Source organism: Saccoglossus kowalevskii, chromosome 21 (genome assembly GCF_978046115.1).
Source record: "Saccoglossus kowalevskii chromosome 21, keSacKowa6.1, whole genome shotgun sequence".
In the NCBI taxonomy this organism is placed as follows: Eukaryota; Metazoa; Hemichordata; class Enteropneusta; family Harrimaniidae; genus Saccoglossus; species Saccoglossus kowalevskii.
Window position 1 is genome coordinate 7,933,421 of NC_140661.1, and position 21,914 is coordinate 7,955,334.

General features: G+C 34.6%; 1 protein-coding gene across 1 annotated transcript in view; it reads left to right on the forward strand.

Moving 5' to 3' along the window:
• The first annotated feature begins 250 nt into the window (after positions 1-250).
• The window catches only part of LOC144359632 (dual 3',5'-cyclic-AMP and -GMP phosphodiesterase 11A-like), a 32,228-nt gene continuing 10,564 nt past the window's right edge, over positions 251-21,914 (forward strand). The window contains exons 1-7 of the mRNA XM_085494991.1: positions 251-1,719; positions 6,340-6,498; positions 9,697-9,786; positions 10,047-10,187; positions 11,586-11,835; positions 18,495-18,562; positions 20,397-20,540. Of these exons, the coding sequence (XP_085351117.1) occupies positions 805-1,719; positions 6,340-6,498; positions 9,697-9,786; positions 10,047-10,187; positions 11,586-11,835; positions 18,495-18,562; positions 20,397-20,540 (1,767 nt within the window). The 5' untranslated portion in view covers positions 251-804. The remainder of the gene's footprint in view (positions 1,720-6,339; positions 6,499-9,696; positions 9,787-10,046; positions 10,188-11,585; positions 11,836-18,494; positions 18,563-20,396; positions 20,541-21,914) is intronic.

Here is a 21,914-nt window from a genome sequence, read left to right on the forward strand (position 1 = left end):
TGACGTCACGTCGCGCGATCTGCGATGAGGTATTGCAACGGACGACACTTTCAAAGCAACCACTTTTTCAATGTGTGACCTACAACCGATCCTCGAGCATTAAATGACGTACTGTTTTATTTTGCAGGAGACATCATTGTATTGTATTTATATTATGACTGCCACGCCACCACTCAATCGGCTATAGGTCACGTGGGACAGCTGCGGGCCACTGATATTGCTTGTATGTTGATTTGATTGAATCATTCCGCTACGACCGCAGCAAAGATCTACAGTGAAAGAGCGTCAGTAATACAAATCACGAGGTTAGCGTATGGCGCCGAGTGAGCAGTACAACCGTACCTAGAGTCAACCAGCGGAACTGTGTAATGATTGGAAACTAAATATATGGACCGTATGTCGCAACCGTTTGTGATCGAATGAACACACGGCTACACATGAAAACTATAATGTGTGTGAACGGATAGTGATACATTGATGTGCCTACGTCATTGTGTTTTGGACATCGAGATACACCGAGTGGATGGATAAACTTCCTTGTAGCGCATTTCACTCAAACAGTTACCCGCAGGTAAATCATAGTAATGCTGGATACTTGTACTAGAACGTCGTTATCCGAATGCTGGGTGGATTCGATGATGAACTGTCTGCTACACATCACATCTATAACAGACCGGAGACACCGCAATATATCAACAAGGTCATGTTTTAAGAGCACTTCTTGAGAAACTCGATTCATTTTGATTATGCTAGTCTACTTATATTATACTTAGCAGACGTGTTGTGATAATATACTACGGCAATATGGCCTCCGTATCTGGCGAAAATATGAGGAAATGGCTGTCCAACCATCCGTCGTTCATCGAGCGATGGCTTGACGATAACCCACAAGCAGTTGGAAAATGGGTGTTGAAAAATCCAGAAAAACTGGTGGGTGTTTTGGAAGCTAGTCCCGATCGCTTGGAACAGCTTATTGAAGCTAATCCGCAAATCATGGAAATTTATTCCCAGCGGAGACGAAATAGAGTCTCTATACAACGATCTGCCACTGTTTATCCCAGATCTGATGAACGTACCAAAGAAAGGGCACAGAAAGACACTCAAAATAATGGCGAAACAATTAACGAGGGAACTCCGAGAAAGAGATCACAATCTAAACAATTTCTACGCCAGGATTTTGCACGTTCCAAGGCAAAAAGCTATTTACATGCCAGTGAGCCTGCTTTGGAGTCAGATGCCTCGTCGGAATACCGTAGATGTAAACGTTACCCTCTTCGTCGATATTCATCTCTACCTCCTGGTCCCATAAATGCGTTAAGCATCCTTTTAGAGTCTAAAGTCAGGTTACCGCACCACACTACGTTAGACAGGGATCGAAAACTTGAACTCAAGTCTAAAAACGAGAAGGAGTTCTTCCTGGAACTTGTTAAGGATATATCTCATGATCTGGATTTAAGACGACTTAATTCAAAAATCATCACGAATGTAAGTCTTCTTCTTGATGCTGAACACAGCACTTTATTTTTACTAGAGGGACCAAAAGGCAAAGAAACATTGGTGATGCATTCGCCATGCTCTAATTCAAGCTCTCCGATTTTCTTTTCTAAACTACAAGACAATGAACAGAATAGCAATCCTATACACATAACACTGGGTGAAGGCACTGTTGGAAAAGTTGCAGTCTCAGGGTATCCTATTATTCTTACAAATGTGGACAAGGTATGTATATTTTTTATTTTACTTACATTGCAATTACCAAATAAAATTTGTACACTGATTCAAGTGTTATTAATGAATAAGTTATTATTGAAGACATTTGTTCATGGACCCACGTATAGCGCGTTGCTATGTAGCACAGTAGTCTAAGAGTACTTTATTTATCGAGTGAGCCGTTTTTACAATGGTTGTCTTTATTATTTATTTTTAACCGATTTCATAAATATATCTAGTTAATGAACCCTTATTCACTGAATCAATACGTTGTGGTTGCCAACTAATTATGTTAATCAATTTTATAATTTCAATGGCCTGGGGCGTCACTACGGTACTCATGTAAAAAAATGGGTGGTAGGCTTATCAGTTATTTTCTACACCCTAGGGAATGCTCCGTGTATACTCCCTCCGTTAAAACAAATAAAAGAACTGGGGACAGAGGCGTCTTTATTGGAAATGGGACATATTTACTGAGCCGTGTGTAATTTAGTTCTTTGCACATCAATTAATTTGATTTAGATTAAAATAGGAAGCCATTCTGATGGTTTTGAAGATCACTGACACCAATTAGCGCTCGAAATGACTTCAAAGATAATGTCTCAATTTCCCTTCCTTCCTTAGTATTGTGTATTGTAAAAAAAAAATGTGTTTCTAAACCTAGAGTGAATGTTTAGTGCATTTTATACAGATTCAATTACCGTGGTTAATTAAATGTTTTTGTATTTGGGCTTGTGATTTGTTGTTCACTATTCACTGTTATTCGTTCAATATCTACATTCAGTTCAATAAACCTGTACTTCAGTTGCACGATATTTTCAGAAGGCATTCCCCGAAATTCAATGGCGACCCCGTGGATGACGTTAAAATCGAACTTTACGAATATTGTACAAATGTTATGTAGAAAAAGCTATACCAAATCAAAATCTGGAAAGTGAAATTAGTCTAAAACAGCAAAATAATAGACAGAACAACGAAACGTAACCACAAACAATAATGTGACAAAAATATCTAAATCTTAAGACAACAGCCAAGAAGTGATGCCAGGAGTTTGAAAATGATTGCGCACATCATATTTTTTTTCTTTTTAGATTACCTTCAGTTTGTATAACATATATTAATTAGCAGATTAGTTCACAGGTTCGTGAAAAGATTGTTTTGTGTTATTAGTTAGGAAAGAATTGATTACATTCGTGGAGTACTTACAAAGTCTGAGCAGTCTGACATTTTAAAGATCAAAATGATCTTTCAGTTGATTTTTCCCCCCAGATGGGCTCAAAGATTGGACGAAACAAAAGTAGTTAATGACCATTAGAAAATTCTGATATGACGTGTTACCTCTGGCTCACCCTTTCACTCACGTGATTAGATTCAGACTTTGATAAATGTACAAATATGTAATTGCCCTATAATACAATGAGGTTATTCAATTATGTAGTAATCGCTTCTTCTTTTTTTGTGATCGATGTTTGCTGGTTAAATCACTTCAAGAGGTTCTTGAAGGGGAAACTTGATCGGGCGACGTATATTGTGCCATTTTCCGTGCAGGTGGTTAACTCGACAATCACGAACTGAACATGAGAATTTATATTCTAAGAGTTTCATTAAGGCAAGGTGCAATACTGTGATACGTATATGAAAAAAAAGCCTCCCTGATGCAGAATAATAAATGGCGGGTGCCACATGTGGAGTAGCATCTACTCACTCTTTTCAAGACACCTGACGTCAACTCTCGTTAACTGTTTTTTTTGTTTGTTCATGGACTTTTTGTTTTTGGCGTGGTTTTATTTCTACTCTCCTATACATATTGCTTTGTTGTATATACTCATTATTTTAGTCGAGTAATAAGATCATACATAACTCATAAAAACACGTATAAATCATCAATATATCATTCACAATATAACAATACTTTTAACATGGATACCAATGTCTATGTTGCTGTAATGATAAGTTATGTCTATTTTTAGGAGCAATTAAACATATAGTTAACCCATTAATAATGTTAAGTTGTATCCACTGCCTCATCGATGTCTGCCGTTGTATGAACAATTAATTTGATACCAATTTGTACATGTATTGCCATGGGGATATTTTCCTCAATTGCTTGAATTAACAATAAATACGACAAACTTAGAAATATATAATACAAATCATTAAAATAACCATAGATAATGTAAAATTTACCAATATTTACTGCAAGGGGCCGCCATCTTGAATACGGCTCGAATCTAAAGCAACAACATTCGAACATATTCAGACAAATTATTGTGCAACTGCAAGTTTGGTATATTTTTTAATCACATTTATTGTATTACATTTCTCGTCTGAGTGCATATTTTGCGTTATTATCGCGATAACTTTATTATGCATTTGTTCTGCCTGCAGTTATAATTTAGCAGCCGTCAAACAGCCGGCTGAGGACATTTTAGGAAACTCGTGCATGTGCGATCATTTGCGTTTAGTAATAAGATTATATTTACGTCACGCTTCTGATGTAAACAAAGGAGTGTTGTTCGAATGTGACGTAAATATGATGGAAAATTTTCAAACGAGAATAACTCATTCCTGTGACACTTTAGAACACGCCCGTATGTGGTTCTACGGATGGCTAATTTATATTTTATTTCGCTGCCATATGTCTAATAATTACAAATAATGTAAATTGTTTTCCAATTTGCTGTCTCATGGAAATGCAGAGTTTATTATATATTGATATACCATGTTGATGTCAACAATAAATTAAGTCATTATCGTAAAGAATAAAAAGTATTCATTCAACAATATAATACTGTTCAAATGCTCATGCATCAGGAATAAATAGTACGTACCAGAAATGCAACGTTCATCTATATATTTATAGTCTCTGATTTACCATAATATCAATTTATTTATGAACAAAACTACAAATTATACGTAATGCTTTCAAAATCACGAAGTTTCAAGTATTTATATTATTAATATGTTCTGATGATTGTTTTACATTTGTATTAAGTTCCCATACATTACCATGGAAAAAAGAAAATCATTGAATCAACTTTTTCTGATTCCTGCCTGAATTTTGATCTTGAATTTGACCCAAACTGTCGGTTTTCTACCGTTACAGAGGGTTTCAAATTTATCATCGTCCGCCGATTTCTTTGCCTATGGTGTTTGTTGTTTATATGGCATGTGTTACAAAGAACGATTTGCATTAGCATATTCTCAAATAAAATGACCTTTCATGCAAACTGAATATCTGTATTATTTTGCTATTTTTCGAAACATCTAACAATACACCTTGTCACTTGGGGTTGTGCATTGAGATCAGTATATCGCTCACTCACCAATGTAATCATTTGTTGTCAGTCGTGTATTTGTTTTGTTTAATCGAACCCTTCATGCATCTTTGTATTGACATTTGATTGGTGCATGGTGTTTTGTATTTTCTTAAAACATTGCTTTATTGTGAAAATATATGTCACATATTCAACAACTCGATTACAAATCATTTTATAACAAGAAATTTATATCACCGCACTCATATCCAGGCAATACTTTAACACTTTATAATATGCTTTAAAACAATTAACTTTAAATGTTGGTATCGTTTTTCACCCAAAGCCTAGACGATCTACCTCCACCCACTTAATCACTACTTTCGCTATTCATCAATACAAAAAAATAAAAACATCAGACAATTCTCGATGTTAGTAGTAGATTCTGGTATATATATATATTTTTAACAAAGGCAATCAAATACGTCTTTTTAATGAAGACGTCGTTATTATAGAACCTAAAGGCAATATCTGTGCCCGTTCTTTTTGTTAATCGTCATCAGTATACCGTACCATGGAACGAGGATGGTGTGCATACTGGATGAATAAATATGATGCGGATGGATATAGAAATTTATGGTCATAAGATTATAAAGGTGGAGCAAATAATGGGTTTGGGAAATGGTAAACACAACATAGATAGATGCGATACATAAATAGATCAGCTAAAAAGATATTCACCCTACAGCTTTCACCACACAGTGTATCGGATCGGATCGTTTGCAACCTCCTGAAGCGCCGTGTCGTAGTAATGGTTGCCCACCCTCAAAGGAATTCCGACATGCGACGATCGGCTTGCTTCGGTCAGAGCAAATGTTATAAATAATGAAATGTTTAATGTCACAAAGTAGCAGGTCAGGTACCTGTATGTGTTTATATTACGCATAACAACATTTTCTAATCAGCATTATTTCTGCCGGTAATCAGCCGGACTTGCAAATTAAGATATTTAATTCTTGATTGTGTGAATCCCCCAGTCTACAAAATAAAATTAAGTTTACCGAAACGTGAAATTATGATATGTGATCGAATGAAATAACACATACCTTATTAATAAACATCATTTCAAACTACATCGTTTCTTAAAAGCAAAGACGTGTTCATAAGACTCCCTGGGATTTGCATATTATATATCGCAATTAAAAAAAGAGGATGATATAAAAAAAAATGTTTTTATTTCTTAATTAACCAACATATTGTAATGTTACATTTAAACTAGTTAAATATTTTCCCACAATGCATTGCCAGAGAACTATTATTCTCCATTCTCTGTAGATGAAGATTGATGGTACGTGTTTTTTTCACATTTTAGGATCCTACATACGAAGAAGCATTTCATCAATGCGGAGTATATCAAGTGAAGTCGTTGATGTGTATGCCAATCAAAAACAGCGAGGATGGTATAATTGGTGTGGTTGAAGTAATCAATAAAAACCCGGATGGAGGCAAATTCAGTCGAGACGACAGTAAGGTAATCGATGAAACATAAGGTGGCGTGAGTGTAACATTCTCTTCAGGGGATTTCGCAGTGTTTGTTTAAAAGCACGTCATGTAATAATCAAAATGATGTCTGTCTTCATTCTGGACAAACAACGGCTAGTCAGAATGGACATAAGGGGGTAAAATAGTATGCTATTGAATCATTGCCGCTATAATTAAAATTGAGCTATGATAATATGTCACAGTTAAACCCATTCTGTGCACTCTTTTATATTTGACAATAATTTAGAAGTAAATCGTTTTAGTGAACGCATTTCAAAAGGCCCACAGGAAAACAAATGCAATTTACAAAGGTTATGTACTAGCTACGTGAATATTGTAATGTGATGTTGTAATGTAATGCGTTTTGTAATGGCATCACAACTCCAATATATATAAATATAAATTGTTTTTATGATTAAAAAAAGAAAAATGGTCGTAAAAATTTCACAATCCTGTATAGGCACACATATCGTATATCACACATTATATTGTTCTATAATTTCATACAATGTTATCATACTTAAAAATTAAAAAAACATAAATTTTAACAGTTAACACGGATTCGCGCCATTCCACTGTAGGCAGACATGATTGTGTCTTGTCACATTCAATTTGTCAATGCGTGTGAGATCATATATTGACATGGACTTAGATAATATGTATCTACCCACATGTGAGGTGGAGTATTACATTTTATCCATTTCACGTATTAAATTGCTCATTTTTTTGGGGGAGCTTGATAGTTTTTTTAACATATATACGTCTGACGAGACGTCTTACATCGTGACAATCAACTAGGGTCAATTGCGCAAAGGACTGAATTTCCTAAGATGCAACATGCATATCTTGGCTTCATTTGTGCATCTACTTTCTCCACGCATGAAGCAACTCGCGCAAATGTCATGAACGCAACTGCGCTCAAAATTGCTCTTAACAAGCAACAGTGATTGGCAGATGGTTTGGACATTTGATATCTCCATTCGAATAATCAATCGTCTCGTCTGTTATAGTGTTATAGTACGCATACCATACATGTTTAAAGGTGTAAACAATCGTTTGAACTTAATGTCACGGTGAAATGGCCAAGTAACGGCATATTACAATTGTTGAATATTCGAAGTACACTCAAATTCACATTAAACCAATAAACTAGAACAAGGACGTGAACTTGACTTGATCTTGCTCGGCTATCTTGGCTTGTCTTGACTGATGTCCTCCTGTTTACAGATCAAAAGTTATGTTATGTACGAATACATAATTAGTTATCGATTAAATAGTAATTACCGAATAATGAGTACAGTAGATGTGAAATGAACTACAATTTACAAATGTTCGTTTACATGTTCGTTTCTAGTATGGTTACTGCAAGTCTTGTTGATATCTTCTGGAAAGTAGGTCTGCTATTGCTACCCCATTGCCCTCCCTCCGGTACATAGTGTTTCCCCGATTCTAGCGACCCGTACTTTTGACATGTGATATATTATTACATTAGCGCTCATTGCATCGCGCCCCATGATGTGCAAAACACAACTCTGTGTAATACCCTTAGGAGATAGCAATCCCATGGATCGGAATATATATATATATACGCCATATTATATAAACGTGCCAATAAACCCAATCTTAAAAAATGAAGAGGCACGGGTGAATTTGTGTTATGGTTGTTCTAATTCTAAATAACTTGTTCTAAGTAATTCCCCCAGTGCACTCTGTACAGAAACACATAGTCAGTATCACACAATATAATATTTTACCTGAATTCAATGTTATCATACTTATATATTAAATATTGAAAAAAGATAAAAGTAAATATTAAATATTGAAAACAGATAAAAGTAAATATTAAATATTGAAAAAAGATAAAAGTAATTACAGGCAGGCGAACGTACATAATTCACAACACGCATGCGCGAGATATGGATATAAACAAAGATGACGACTTTGAAGCAGACCAACGAGTACATCCTGAGACGTTACCAAGCTTTAAATAGGTAATTTTGTTGTTGATTGAAAGGTATCGAAAAAGTCAACGACGGCAATCAGTGCACGTTGCGCCCAGGTCAAAACTCGTATACGTGATTTCTAATAAAAGAGCGCATTGGATAGCGGGGAAATCAATATTTTTCAACACAAATGTCGCACATGCTCATGGATTCGAACTCGTATCGCCATTGCAGACACCCCCTCCCGCAATACGGTCTGTCATAACAGTGTACTAAAGAATTTTGGGTATTGCTAAACTATTAGGGTTATGGTTAGCGTTAGGGTTTAGTATAAAGTACGTCGACCTTACATGTTATAATTTTAGGCCGATTCGTACTGTGCACTGATTGGTTTAGAGAAACCCGAATATTAGGTTACTTAATTTATTATGCAACATCCCGAGATTAACATTTCTTATTGATGCTAACAGTGCAGGCTTATGCGGTCTGTCTCATAAAATTAAATTAAAAACGGAGTTTAGATCTCTCTATGTACACAGAAATAATAAAATGAATGATAGTTTTGACTGTATGCTCTGCACTAAGGCAAAATATATCAAATTATTTATACTTTATTATAAAACATTCCATGTACATCGCCTTAAAACTTATAAGAGTAGTTATGCCTGATAGCTACGTATTTTTCTCTGTCTGTTATTCAAATATTTGCGGCTTATGGCCTTTGATTATGGTGAATGGAGACGATATTATATTCTTTCCATTTATTTCCATTTGATTAAACCGAATATATCATTGTCATTGATGAGCGCACACGAAATACTGCGCATGCGTCATGGGCATAATTGCCGCAAATGTACTGGCACAGATAACCACGATAGCGGTTGATTAAATTGTTGAATAACTATAAAGGCTTCAGTCTAGGGCTCTTATCAGAACGTGAAGTGTCCAATTATTTAGCCTTTCAATGACTACAATTACCTCCTCGCATTTGGAGTATAGGGGAGGTCACCTTGTTTCCAGCACTAATTCATTTTACGTGAACACTGATGCTGTGGTGTGTTGCATGGGATTCTAAGCAATGCTTGAACTTGTAGCCGCGCTCATGCGCTCTGCACTCAGACACGCAGACGACACAAAGGGTTCTGTGACAATTATGGAAAATTGTTACATTTAAAGGCTTTTTTTTTTAGATTTACGACTCATTTATGATATTTGTTGATACTTTACATGTTTCTGTGTCGTAGTTATTGGAAACCTATTTGACTTTCTGTGGGATCGGTATCACTAACGCACAAGTATTCAGGAATTATATGAAAGAGTACGACAGAAATAGAGTAAGTAATATTGACATAAAAATCATACTTCAGATATTAAACCTATAGAATATTTTCCGTACACTACGAGATCCCGTGTTATGCGTGAAATCGAGCAGGACAAACAAAGGTCACAGAGGCGTCCAAGAATTTCGCGTGTGATTCGACAACACGATTTTTTTGACAGACGTTCGATCCGCGCTTTTCGCGCAATGCGTGAGATATCACAGCGAAGGGAAAATAATCTATTACTGATTATGTGAAATTATTTTTTATAACAGGCGTTGTTAGAAGTTGTACACGATTTATTCGAGGAGCAAACGTCATTAGAAAACGTGGTTCAAAAAGTCATGCAGCGGGCCCAGACGCTTCTCAAGTGTGAACGATGCTCTGTATTACTACTCAAAGATCCAACTGATGCGGTAAGATTTTACTATGACGTCATTGACCTTTGGTACACTATTTGAATTGATATCACATTATTCAATAATAGCGTAGATCATAATATGTGAATAAAACTGACAAATTATATAGTTGTTCTTTTCATGAGCAGTATAGAACAAATACCATTATTTGTGACTGGATGACATTATATTATAACCGCGTTGCGTTCGTGCTGTTCAAGAAAACCTTCTTAGATGTTCTCTCTACATTTAGATTGAAATAGAATATTAATCCAAATTCAAGCAATGTGTTAAATTAGTGTTTTAAGATTAGACAAGTTTTTTACCAATTCCTCTAATGCACCGATTACTCGTGATATCCCTAGTCTTTTTATAGTTCTACGCAGATAATGTAGGAGATTTCCTTTGATTCTGGTAACAGAGAAACGCTAAATTAAATGATTTTCTTGATTAAGCTGTGTCTGTGTTTCCCCTTTAGTTATTAATATTTCGATAACCAGCAATTGCGTATGGTATGATTAGTTCAATTTAGTTATTTTTTAGTTTAGTTGTTAAAATAGTATGGCTTTCGATGTCAATATCTAATTTTATAAACATGTGCTGTTCCTGCGTATATTTGTGACATGTATTAACCTGTGTATTGAACTTCTAGTTCAATTGGCCACTGAGATCTCGTTTAGGGCGAGCGAAGCGCGCAACTTGTTTTTCCCCCTAGTGTTCTTTCTACCTCCGATCGAGCGCTTCAACATTTCATAACAAACCTTTCTCCAAACTGATTGAAATCTGATGTATAGGTTTAATTATATATATATATATATATATGTATAAACTGAAACGGTGTGACGTTTCTTAAGCGTTCCTCGGCAATTTTAATTTAAACTTGGTATGAACATCAATAAACGTTTGTTTAAAATGGCCGACTGGCAGTCATGTTGACCTGAACACTTTTACTGACCCTATTTAATCAATTTATTCTTTGGTTTTCAATGAAATTTGTCAACAACTATCAGCCATTTTGTTTTATTTTTCAATTGTCTTGCCTTTTGACCGTTATTGTTTACATTTGGCTAAAGACAAAAATACATAACGGTTTAGGACAGGTACAGATACTAGTATTTACATTTTTAACATTGGTCTGGTGAGTACCCAGATGCAAATGCATCGAAATACTATATCGCCGACAGTGACTTGTTTTAAGTAAAATGCTACTTCGCGTATCATTTCAGTGTATATAACGACAACGATGACAATATTCAATAGTTACGTCACTGTATTACAGTATTTGTTTTAAATTCCAACAGCTGTTTATATGCCCCAATATAATAATTCTTTGTTTCTATTAATTTTAAGCAAATTCTTTATAGTTTTCATAATATGGTATACATGTTCATATTCTCGGGTGATTATCATTTGCAGGAAGTGACGTTTACCAGAATGTTCGAAATGACAACAGCAGTTAATGGCCACTCTGATACAAGTTACAGTACCGGGGAAGTCAAGCTAATCAATGGTGTTGTGAAACACGTGGCGGAAACTGGTGACACGTTGAATATCAACGACGCACAAAATGATCCAAGATATGATTCAGATCAAGACAATGATTCGGGATTTCGTACGCGGTCCATTCTTTGTATGCCAATCAGGGACAATAAGTTCAGAATAATAGGTAATTAACGTATTTGTAATATATATATGTATTTGTATTCTACATAGTTATTAGTATTGTACACATATATTAGCAATGTACATATGTATTGGTATTGTATATATGTATTGGTATTGTATATATGTATTGGTATTGTATATATGTATTGGTATTGTACATATGTATTGGTATTGTACATATGTATTGGTATTGTACATATGTATTGGTATTGTATATATGTATTGGTATTGTATATATGTATTGGTATTGTACATATGTATTGGTATTGTATATATGTATTGGTATTGTACATATGTATTGGTATTGTACATATGTATTGGTATTGTATATATGTATTGGTATTGTATATATGTATTGGTATTGTACATATGTATTGGTATTGTACATATGTATTGGTATTGTATATATGTATTGGTATTGTATATATGTATTGGTATTGTATATATGTATTGGTATTGTACATATGTATTGGTATTGTACATATGTATTGGTATTGTATATATGTATTGGTATTGTATATATGTATTGGTATTGTATATATGTATTGGTATTGTACATATGTATTGGTATTGTACATATGTATTGGTATTGTACATATGTATTGGTATTGTATATATGTATTGGTATTGTACATATGTATTGGTATTGTACATATGTATTGGTATTGTACATATGTATTGGTATTGTATATATGTATTGGTATTGTATATATGTATTGGTATTGTACATATGTATTGGTATTGTACATATGTATTGGTATTGTATATATGTATTGGTATTGTATATATGTATTGGTATTGTATATATGTATTGGTATTGTACATATGTATTGGTATTGTACATATGTATTGGTATTGTATATATGTATTGGTATTGTATATATGTATTGGTATTGTACATATGTATTGGTATTGTACATATGTATTGGTATTGTACATATGTATTGGTATTGTATATATGTATTGGTATTGTATATATGTATTGGTATTGTACATATGTATTTGTATTCTACATAGTTATTAGTATTGTACACATGTATTAGCAATGTACATATGTATTGGTATTGTATATATGTATTGGTATTGTATACATGTATTGGTATTGTATATATGTATTGGTATTGTATACATGTATTGGTATTGTATACATGTATTAGTATTGTATACATGTATTGGTATTGTATACATGTATTAGTATTGTATATATGTATTGGTACTGTATATATGTATTGGTATTGTATATATGTATTGGTATTGTACATATGTATTGGTATTATATATATGTATTGGTATTGTACATATGTATTGGTATTGTATACATGTATTGGTATTGTATACATGTATTAGTATTGTATACATGTATTGGTATTGTACATATGTATTGGTATTGTATACATGTATTAGTATTGTACATATTTATTGGTATTGTATACATGTATTGGTATTGTACATATGCATTGGTATTGTACATATGTATTGGTTTTGTATATGTGTATTTGTATTGTATATATTTATTGGTATTGTACATATGTATTGGTATTGTACATATGTATTGGTATTGTATATATGTATTGGGATTGTATATATGTATTGGTATTGTACATATGTATTGGTATTGTATATATGTATTGGTATTGTATATATGTATTGGTATTGTACATATGTATTGGTATTGTACATATGTATTGGTATTGTGCATATGTATTGGTATTGTACATATGTATTGGTATTGTATATATGTATTGGTATTGTATATATGTATTGGTATTGTATACATGTGTTGGTATTGTATACATGTATTAGTATTGTATATATGTATTGGTATTGTACATATGTATTGGTATTGTACATATGTATTGGTATTGTACATATGTATTGGTATTGTGCATATGTATTAGCAATGTACATATGTATTGATATTGTACATATGTATTGGTATTGTACATATGTATTGGTATTGCATACATGTATTGGTATTGTACATATGTATTGGTATGTATTGGTATTGTACATATGTATTGGTATTGTACATATGTATTGGTATTGTATGCATGTATTAGTATTGTATATATGTATTGGTGTTGTATGCATGTATTGGTATTTACATATGTATTGGTATTGTATATATGTATTGGTATTGTACATATGTATTGGTATTGTACATATGTATTGGTATTGTATATATGTATTGGTGTTGTACATATGTCAGTGAATGTATTAGTAATGTAAGAATGTATTGTCAGTGAATGTATTAGTAATGTACAAATGTATTGTCAGTGAATGTATAGTAATGTAAGAATGTATTGTCAGTGATTGTATTAGCAATGTACGAATGTATTGTCAGTGAATGTATTAGTAATGTACGAATGTATTGTCAGTGAATGTATTAGTAATGTACGAATGTATTGTCAGTGAATGTATTAGTAATGTACGAATGTATTGTCAGTGAATGTATTAGTAATGTAAGAATGTATTGTCAGTGAATGTATTAGTAATGTACGAATGTATTGTCAGTGAATGTATTAGTAATGTACGAATGTATTGTCAGTGAATGTATTAGTAATGTACGAATGTATTGTCAGTGAATGTATTAGTAATGCACGAATGTATTGTCAGTGAATGTATTAGTAATGTACGAATGTATTGTCAGTGAATGTATTAGTAATGCACGAATGTATTGTCAGTGAATGTATTAGTAATGTACGAATGTATTGTCAGTGAATGTATTAGTAATGCACGAATGTATTGTCAGTGAATGTATTAGTAATGTACGAATGTATTGTCAGTGAATGTATTAGTAATGTACGAATGTATTGTCAGTGAATGTATTAGTAATGCACGAATGTATTGTCAGTGAATGTATTAGTAATGTACAAATGTATTGTCAGTGAATGTATTAGTAATGCACGAATGTATTGTCAGTGAATGTATTGGTAATGCACGAATGTATTGTCAGTGAATGTATTAGTAATGTAAGAATGTATTGTCAGTGAATGTATTAGTAATGTACGAATGTATTGTCAGTGAATGTATTAGTAATGTACGAATGTATTGTCAGTGAATGTATTAGTAATGTACGAATGTATTGTCAGTGAATGTATTAGTAATGCACGAATGTATTGTCAGTGAATGTATTAGTAATGTACGAATGTATTGTCAGTGAATGTATTAGTAATGCACGAATGTATTGTCAGTGAATGTATTAGTAATGTACGAATGTATTGTCAGTGAATGTATTAGTAATGTACGAATGTATTGTCAGTGAATGTATTAGTAATGCACGAATGTATTGTAAGTGAATGTATTAGTAATGTACGAATGTATTGTCAGTGAATGTATTAGTAATGTACAAATGTATTGTCAGTGAATGTATTAGTAATGTACGAATGTATTGTCAGTGAATGTATTAGTAATGTACGAATGTATTGTCAGTGAATGTATTAGTAATGCACGAATGTATTGTAAGTGAATGTATTGTACACAAATGTATTGGTTATTGTACTACGTGTACAGATGGCTATTGCCAAGTAATAATTTAATGACTATTCATAAATCACGGAGTAAACGTCGGGTTATGATTGAGTGAATATGCTCCTTCTCAAACGCAATTTCTAAAATATCACACTTTTAATTTAAAGGTCGATCATATCTTAGATTCACTGCATAACAACGTGTGGATTTAACTCCTGTAGGGCAAACCATAAATTGTCACATATATAATGGACTAAAAGTTCAAGCAATCACGTTTTAAGCATGAAAAAACGAAGCTAACAAATCGTATTTATCACAATTCTCATCTTTAAAAGAAATATTGAACTTTGAACTTTCAGAATGGCACTGTGTTAATATGGTTATCGCAATTCAAGCCCATTGAGTATATATAACTCATGGATCTTGATTTGTGTTGGTAATAAGTTTGTTTTGTTTATTAATGTAGGTCACGGGACTTTCAGTCTTAACGGTTACAGCGTGACGTTGCTAGAATACTGTTGCCGAGCTGTCTTTGTATGACGTCATTGCAACAAAATGATTCATATACTGGCGTTGCGTGACGTCATTGGTGTTTAAACGTTCTCGTTGTGTTTTGACATTAAGTAGGCATATAATAATATGACGGCTGTATTTACGGACGTGGTTTGTTTTACGTCTTTAGCCGCCATTAGTCCGACTTCGGTGATAGTAAACCGCGCGGATATGATCTCGTATAAACAATTTATGGGCGCGTGATGTTATGTTCGATTACCTCAGAAACATGTAGGCTCGTTCGTTTTTCGGTGAGCGCGATCTACTATAAAGTATATTGCTGGATTTTGCGTCCGGAAATTGTAGATTTATATCGGAAGGAATATTTGAGTCATTATAACACAACTGACTGCGAACGAGGATGAATAAACATGGCGGATTGAATGACGAATGTCACGTGTCATCACTTTAGAAACTTTTTTTCACTAACTTACATTAGTATACGATTTCTTAGATGAATTTTCACTTACTACCAATTGTCCAGGGAAACAGGCATATCTTATAACGTTAACTTGTACAGAGTCAAACAGCGTGTCATACAAATTTCAGTCATGAAGGTCAAATGGCGCAAACTACTAATTAACTAAGCAGCGTAAACTTTTCATTATATTCAAATCCGTTATCATCAAATTGTCTAAAATGTGGAACGTTTTTATTTGTATGTCATGTTATTATTCTGGGAGGCAGAGCTACGTCATATAACGTTCCATATTGTTTGGACGCACACAACTGTGCCATGTTTTCTATGGGCTGTGTCCAAGCTTCTGTGGTTGTCAGGCAGTCAAAATGCCCGGATGTCCGTCCGAGAATATTTCGTTTATATTATTAGACATTACTGATAAACATATATGTTAGTATGTCATTTCATCATTTGAAACCAAACAGCAGGCAGAGCACTTCAACTCAATAACGCATATTCATGGATATTTACAGGTTTCAGTGGAGGTAAATTTGATTGTCTACCACGAATCACAAAAAAAAGATTTATCGAAGCTGTTTCAGTCAAATCTAGGGCGGAAAAAGCCCTAGTTTGTTCCACACCTGCCACATAAGGGCCAAACATAAACCTCAGATAAATAAATAGTTGTCTGAGCATAAACAAATTTAACGTCTAAAAATAAACACACAAATAAACTTTAATCATAGACCCTCCACTGGAGGGTCTATGCTTTAATACATACATGTCACAGATAATAGAAACGGCGGACGCTGATATGTCCCCTTCAGATTGTGAAACGTGAACATCGCCCATCGTAACATGTCTTACAGACACAGGGCAACACATTAGAGCCTACCAAAATGCAGTGTCAATATTATAGTAATACATTGTGTTTGTCAGAAAGGTAAAAGAAAAATAGTACTTAAATATAGTATATATTAATTTTGTTTTTTGTGCATTTAGGAATTGGATGAGGGACGATTGAGTTTTTAGAAAAAGATTTACTGAGAATGAGTGACAGCAAAGGCCATATTATTTCCCAGCATACCTTGCAGTTTATACATTTTTTGTTCGTGGGGAAACAATCATTTCTACGTATTTTTTGTTTACTATTCTACACTCATAAATATATTTCCCATCTGACGTAGCTATTTATGTGTGCGTTAATTGTAGAACAAAGATATTTCAGGAGTTATTGTCTGGCTGTTGACTTGGGGGGGGGGGGGGGACTGAGAGATATGTAAACAATGGCTACAAAGTTTACCAGTGTTGTCAACATTTAGCGTTGCGAGTAATCTTCTAGAAACTACGAATTTCATCGCCATGACTACCCTGAATAAACAATGTAATAAAAGATTATAACATAAATTAGAAACGCGAGATTTCGATATGAATAATTTATAACGTTTGAGATTTTCCAATGACCACCTGTTCAAATCATGTGTATAATCTGTAGATAAATGCGTCACTGTCAATGTTGCTATCAGTACCCCGCAAATTTAATAACACTAACGTGTACATTTCATCCGGCGTGTGAATTGTTCTCAATTACCTCGTATCCTAAGTGGGTTGATGTCTAGATGAGCGAATACCTGTATAATGAGTGAATCGAGTTGCATAATTCTGTGTGCAGGTCATCGTTACGGAATATTGTTTTGGCAACAAACCTCACGCCCGACTCGTTCAACTCGAGTTCAACTAATACACTGTAATCGCGTAGAATGTATCAATAATACAGTAATGCACAGTGTAAATCCTAAGGCGGTTGCTAAGCAGAACGTGACACTCGACTTTGTCATATCACGCATGCGCAACACAGTATGATGGTAAGATTTCCGTAAAAACTCGATTTTTTGTTTAATTGACGTTTCATTATTTGATAAATATTGATGACTATAGTTATCATGTCAGAAGGAATTTCATAGCTTGTGTTAACGAGACAATAGGGGTGACTTTGTTTATATTTGGTACGTACCGTTAAAAGGAAGCAGATACGCACATGCGCAGTTACTTATTCTATCGAACTAATTTGTGCACTAGGTACACATCGTTTATATTTTACGATAAATTGCAATGCCAAACATAATAGTCAATGTTATCCATATTTCCTAATTAATTCATGTTGATAATAGCGATGAAGAGTTTACCTGTTGCTTAGTAACAATCTCCCATTTCATTCATATCTCATCTTTTTATAGGCGTTGCTCAAATCGTGAACAGAACAGATGGATGTGTGTTTGACGATAACGATGAACAATTGTTTGAGGTAAGTTGACCCCGAGTTTAACGACTCCAGTCTACATCAGCGTCTCGCGTAATCTCCTAGTAATAGGGTAGCAACAAGTGAAGAGTGGCGATTTATCACGTTTTGTTATGGTGTGACCACGAGTACTAAAACCGTGGTGTGACCGAGTTTATGTTGATTCCTAGATTGATTCCATCAAATCCGGGATTCCAATGCGTCGTCACGCGATTTCTAATAGCAATGCAAGCGCACCAAATCTGGCGAATCAAATAAACGAATTTCTGTATGTATGTTAAAAGTAATTTTCGCGGCTGAAATTCAATTTGGTTTTCAAATAAGGATGGAACGTTATATTCAAAAACTAGACTTTTGCGAAAACTAAATAAAAGAAAAAGGAGCTCAAAGGCAGAGAAACAAACATAAATGTCACGACATAGCCTATTTAGGTCCTAAAGATAATCTTTTTTACGAAGATAGCGCTGAAAATAAAGAATTCTAGTCGGCAACTCGATTCAAGTTATTATCCTAAAAGCAGATAGTACAACTTATCGCGTATTAGGCACGTTTTGTCGACTACTAGGAGCACCGTCTATGCGTGCAACATATATATAGTACGGGGTACGACGTGTTTCTAAGGGTAGTAAAACAACTTGATTTTCAGACTAATCAGGTAGCTTCTAAAGAACAAGCTGTAAAACTATTTAATGTCATGTGGTGCCCTTTTCAGAGTATAAATACTTCGGGTAGATTGCAACCAGGTTTTATTGTAACTGGCACGGTGAGCATACCCGTAGGGAATGCTAGTATTTTACTGAATGGCGTTAAATCATTAGAACGTGCTTGTTACACTCTCAATTGAAGCGGCATGTGGAGACGGCTTCGTACGCTCTTGTCAGTGTGTGGTGCCCGTGTGGGATACATGTCCTATTAAAAAAAACATGAAATGGATTTTCCCTCTCCGCAGGCCCCTACTGTTTCAATCACGTAAGATGAAACAATGCTATTAACTTTGTGTAACCTCTATGTACTTTGTGAAATGCCATATTCCATATTTGGACATTGCATTCGTCATTTCTGTGCATTGGTCGTGACCTACATAAAATCGCTGAATTCGCCGCCGTCGAATAAATATATGCGTAATGACAGATGATATTTCAATTTGGAGGGAATTAAAATGGTTACTTAATATTGAGAAACATACACTCACTAACTAACAAAAATCACAATATTTCGTGGTACAAACAACACTTACAAAAAAATAATTATAGAGAACTCAAGATATAACACCGTAATAAGAAAAAGGATAATTTAAAAAAAGGTAATTTGGAAAGAGGTCTTGCTGTTTTGTGTAGAAAGTAGATTTAAAAGAATTATTCTCTGAACAAACTGAAATAAATACATGTCAAGACTGAGCTCAGCTTTGCAATGTCGTCTGCGTTTCTCGTCATATGCACGTAAATGTTACAGAGCTTGCACGTGACATGGAAGCGTTTTACTGTCCCGGGTCTACTGTATACTTATCGTTCGTTTTTTGTCACGTGTGCAAGGGGCATAGTGAAACCATACACGTATTGATTTACATTCCGATAGTGAGCTCGCCTCCGGCTCGTACTATATCTCTCGTATATTTCGTTCACGTTCTCTCTATCTGACTCCAACGGCGGAATATTATTCGACGGGTATGTCATGGGTTCCTATCTAATAAGCCCGTCATAAAAATCCCAAATTCTGCTCTCTGACATTATACGTGACCTATTTAATTAAAAGTCGAGCTTGACCCTTGACCTTAATCATTGTTGATAACTCCATTGTATTGTATTCCGTCCTCAAACAGCGTACTGTTTTCTTTTCTCAGGCTTTCACAATATTCTGTGGTTTGGGGATCAATAATACCATAATGTACAATGAAATGTCTAAGGCGGTCGCTAAGCAGAAAGTTGCTCTTGAGGTAGTGTCATACCACGCATGCGCAACACAGTATGATGTTGAGAAGTTACAGGTAGGTGCATGCAGACCAGAGTGTATCATTTGCGGGGAAAAATGATGGCCAATAGATGGCGCTCTTCGGTTCTGTCTTACATTGCATTTTACGTTGTTCAGAAAATTGTTTAAATGCGGGATTTGTACGTACCACATTTAGCTTATGGCTTATGGCAGACCATTAGTTTTGAGGATTAAGTAATGTCGTTGCTCTTTCCTCAAATTCTCCTCAAAGTCTCAAACTCAAAGAATTTATCAGAGGTTGTCATTTTCTTCCCGTGAATTTTGTGTTGTTAGCTTTTTCGGTGCTAGTTTATTTCTTGCTAATTTGTTGCGAAGATATTTTCCAAAATTAACCTAACCCTCAGCAGAATTAATGAGATACTCCTACGCACTGTATCCCACATTGACTCAAATGCAGACTAAGGCCACACTGATTTAATTTTATGGATGACATCCTCTGAAGACCCCAAAACTAATGCGAGAGGGCGAAAAAAAAATCCTGCCAAAAAGAAAATGCTGCTAAAACCACAGGACTACGGAGCTGTTATTACGAATTGAACCACAGTGTATCAAAAAAAAACAAGTCTTTATTTGTAGGAGGCACATGTTGATGTACACATATCGTACTGTATTACTGTCACAGGTATCATCACCTTTGATTTTGAAAAGGCAAGAGGATAAGGCAGATGTTAGCTTTGCCAAAGGCAGACACATCAACTCAATAATAAAGAAAAACTTACTGTGTTGTATTGAAAAAAAATTAAAAATGAACAATACGTTTGTCAACAGCAATCTGGAAATTAACTTCTTTGACATTCAAACTACAGCTTTTAAAGTGACACTTCAGATAGACTAAGTGTAGACACAAATGCTCTAGAACTACTTCAACTATGTAACAAATAATAAGAGACTCGATATTGAAAAAAAACACCAACAGAGAGTCAACAAAAATTTGGATGCAGAAAATTATGTACATGTATCTTGATGAAAATTTGTCATATGATCAAAATATTACCGACTGTGTGTGCAAGCAAATTATCCGAATCAGAAAATGAAAAAAAAATAAGAAACTTTTCTTCACCCCGAAAGGGGAGTTCGGCTGAGAAGCTTCTGCTGCTTTCGTTGCAGTTTTGTCGACTTAAATGTGGACAAAGCAACCGAATTTGTCGCCTGACCGGTTTTTAGGCCACCATACACCTCCACTCCTCTCCCATTTCTCTTATCGTTGCAGAAGAAACGCGGGACAGCCACTCTGGACAATATGTTCTTAAGCGAAACTCGCTTTCCGCTACCGACCTCTCGTATAGCTGTGTAAACGTCACGTCTCCCTGGCCAACGTCAATTGCGTACCAGTCTACAACAATCCCTCCGTTTTACCTCTGAACTTTAT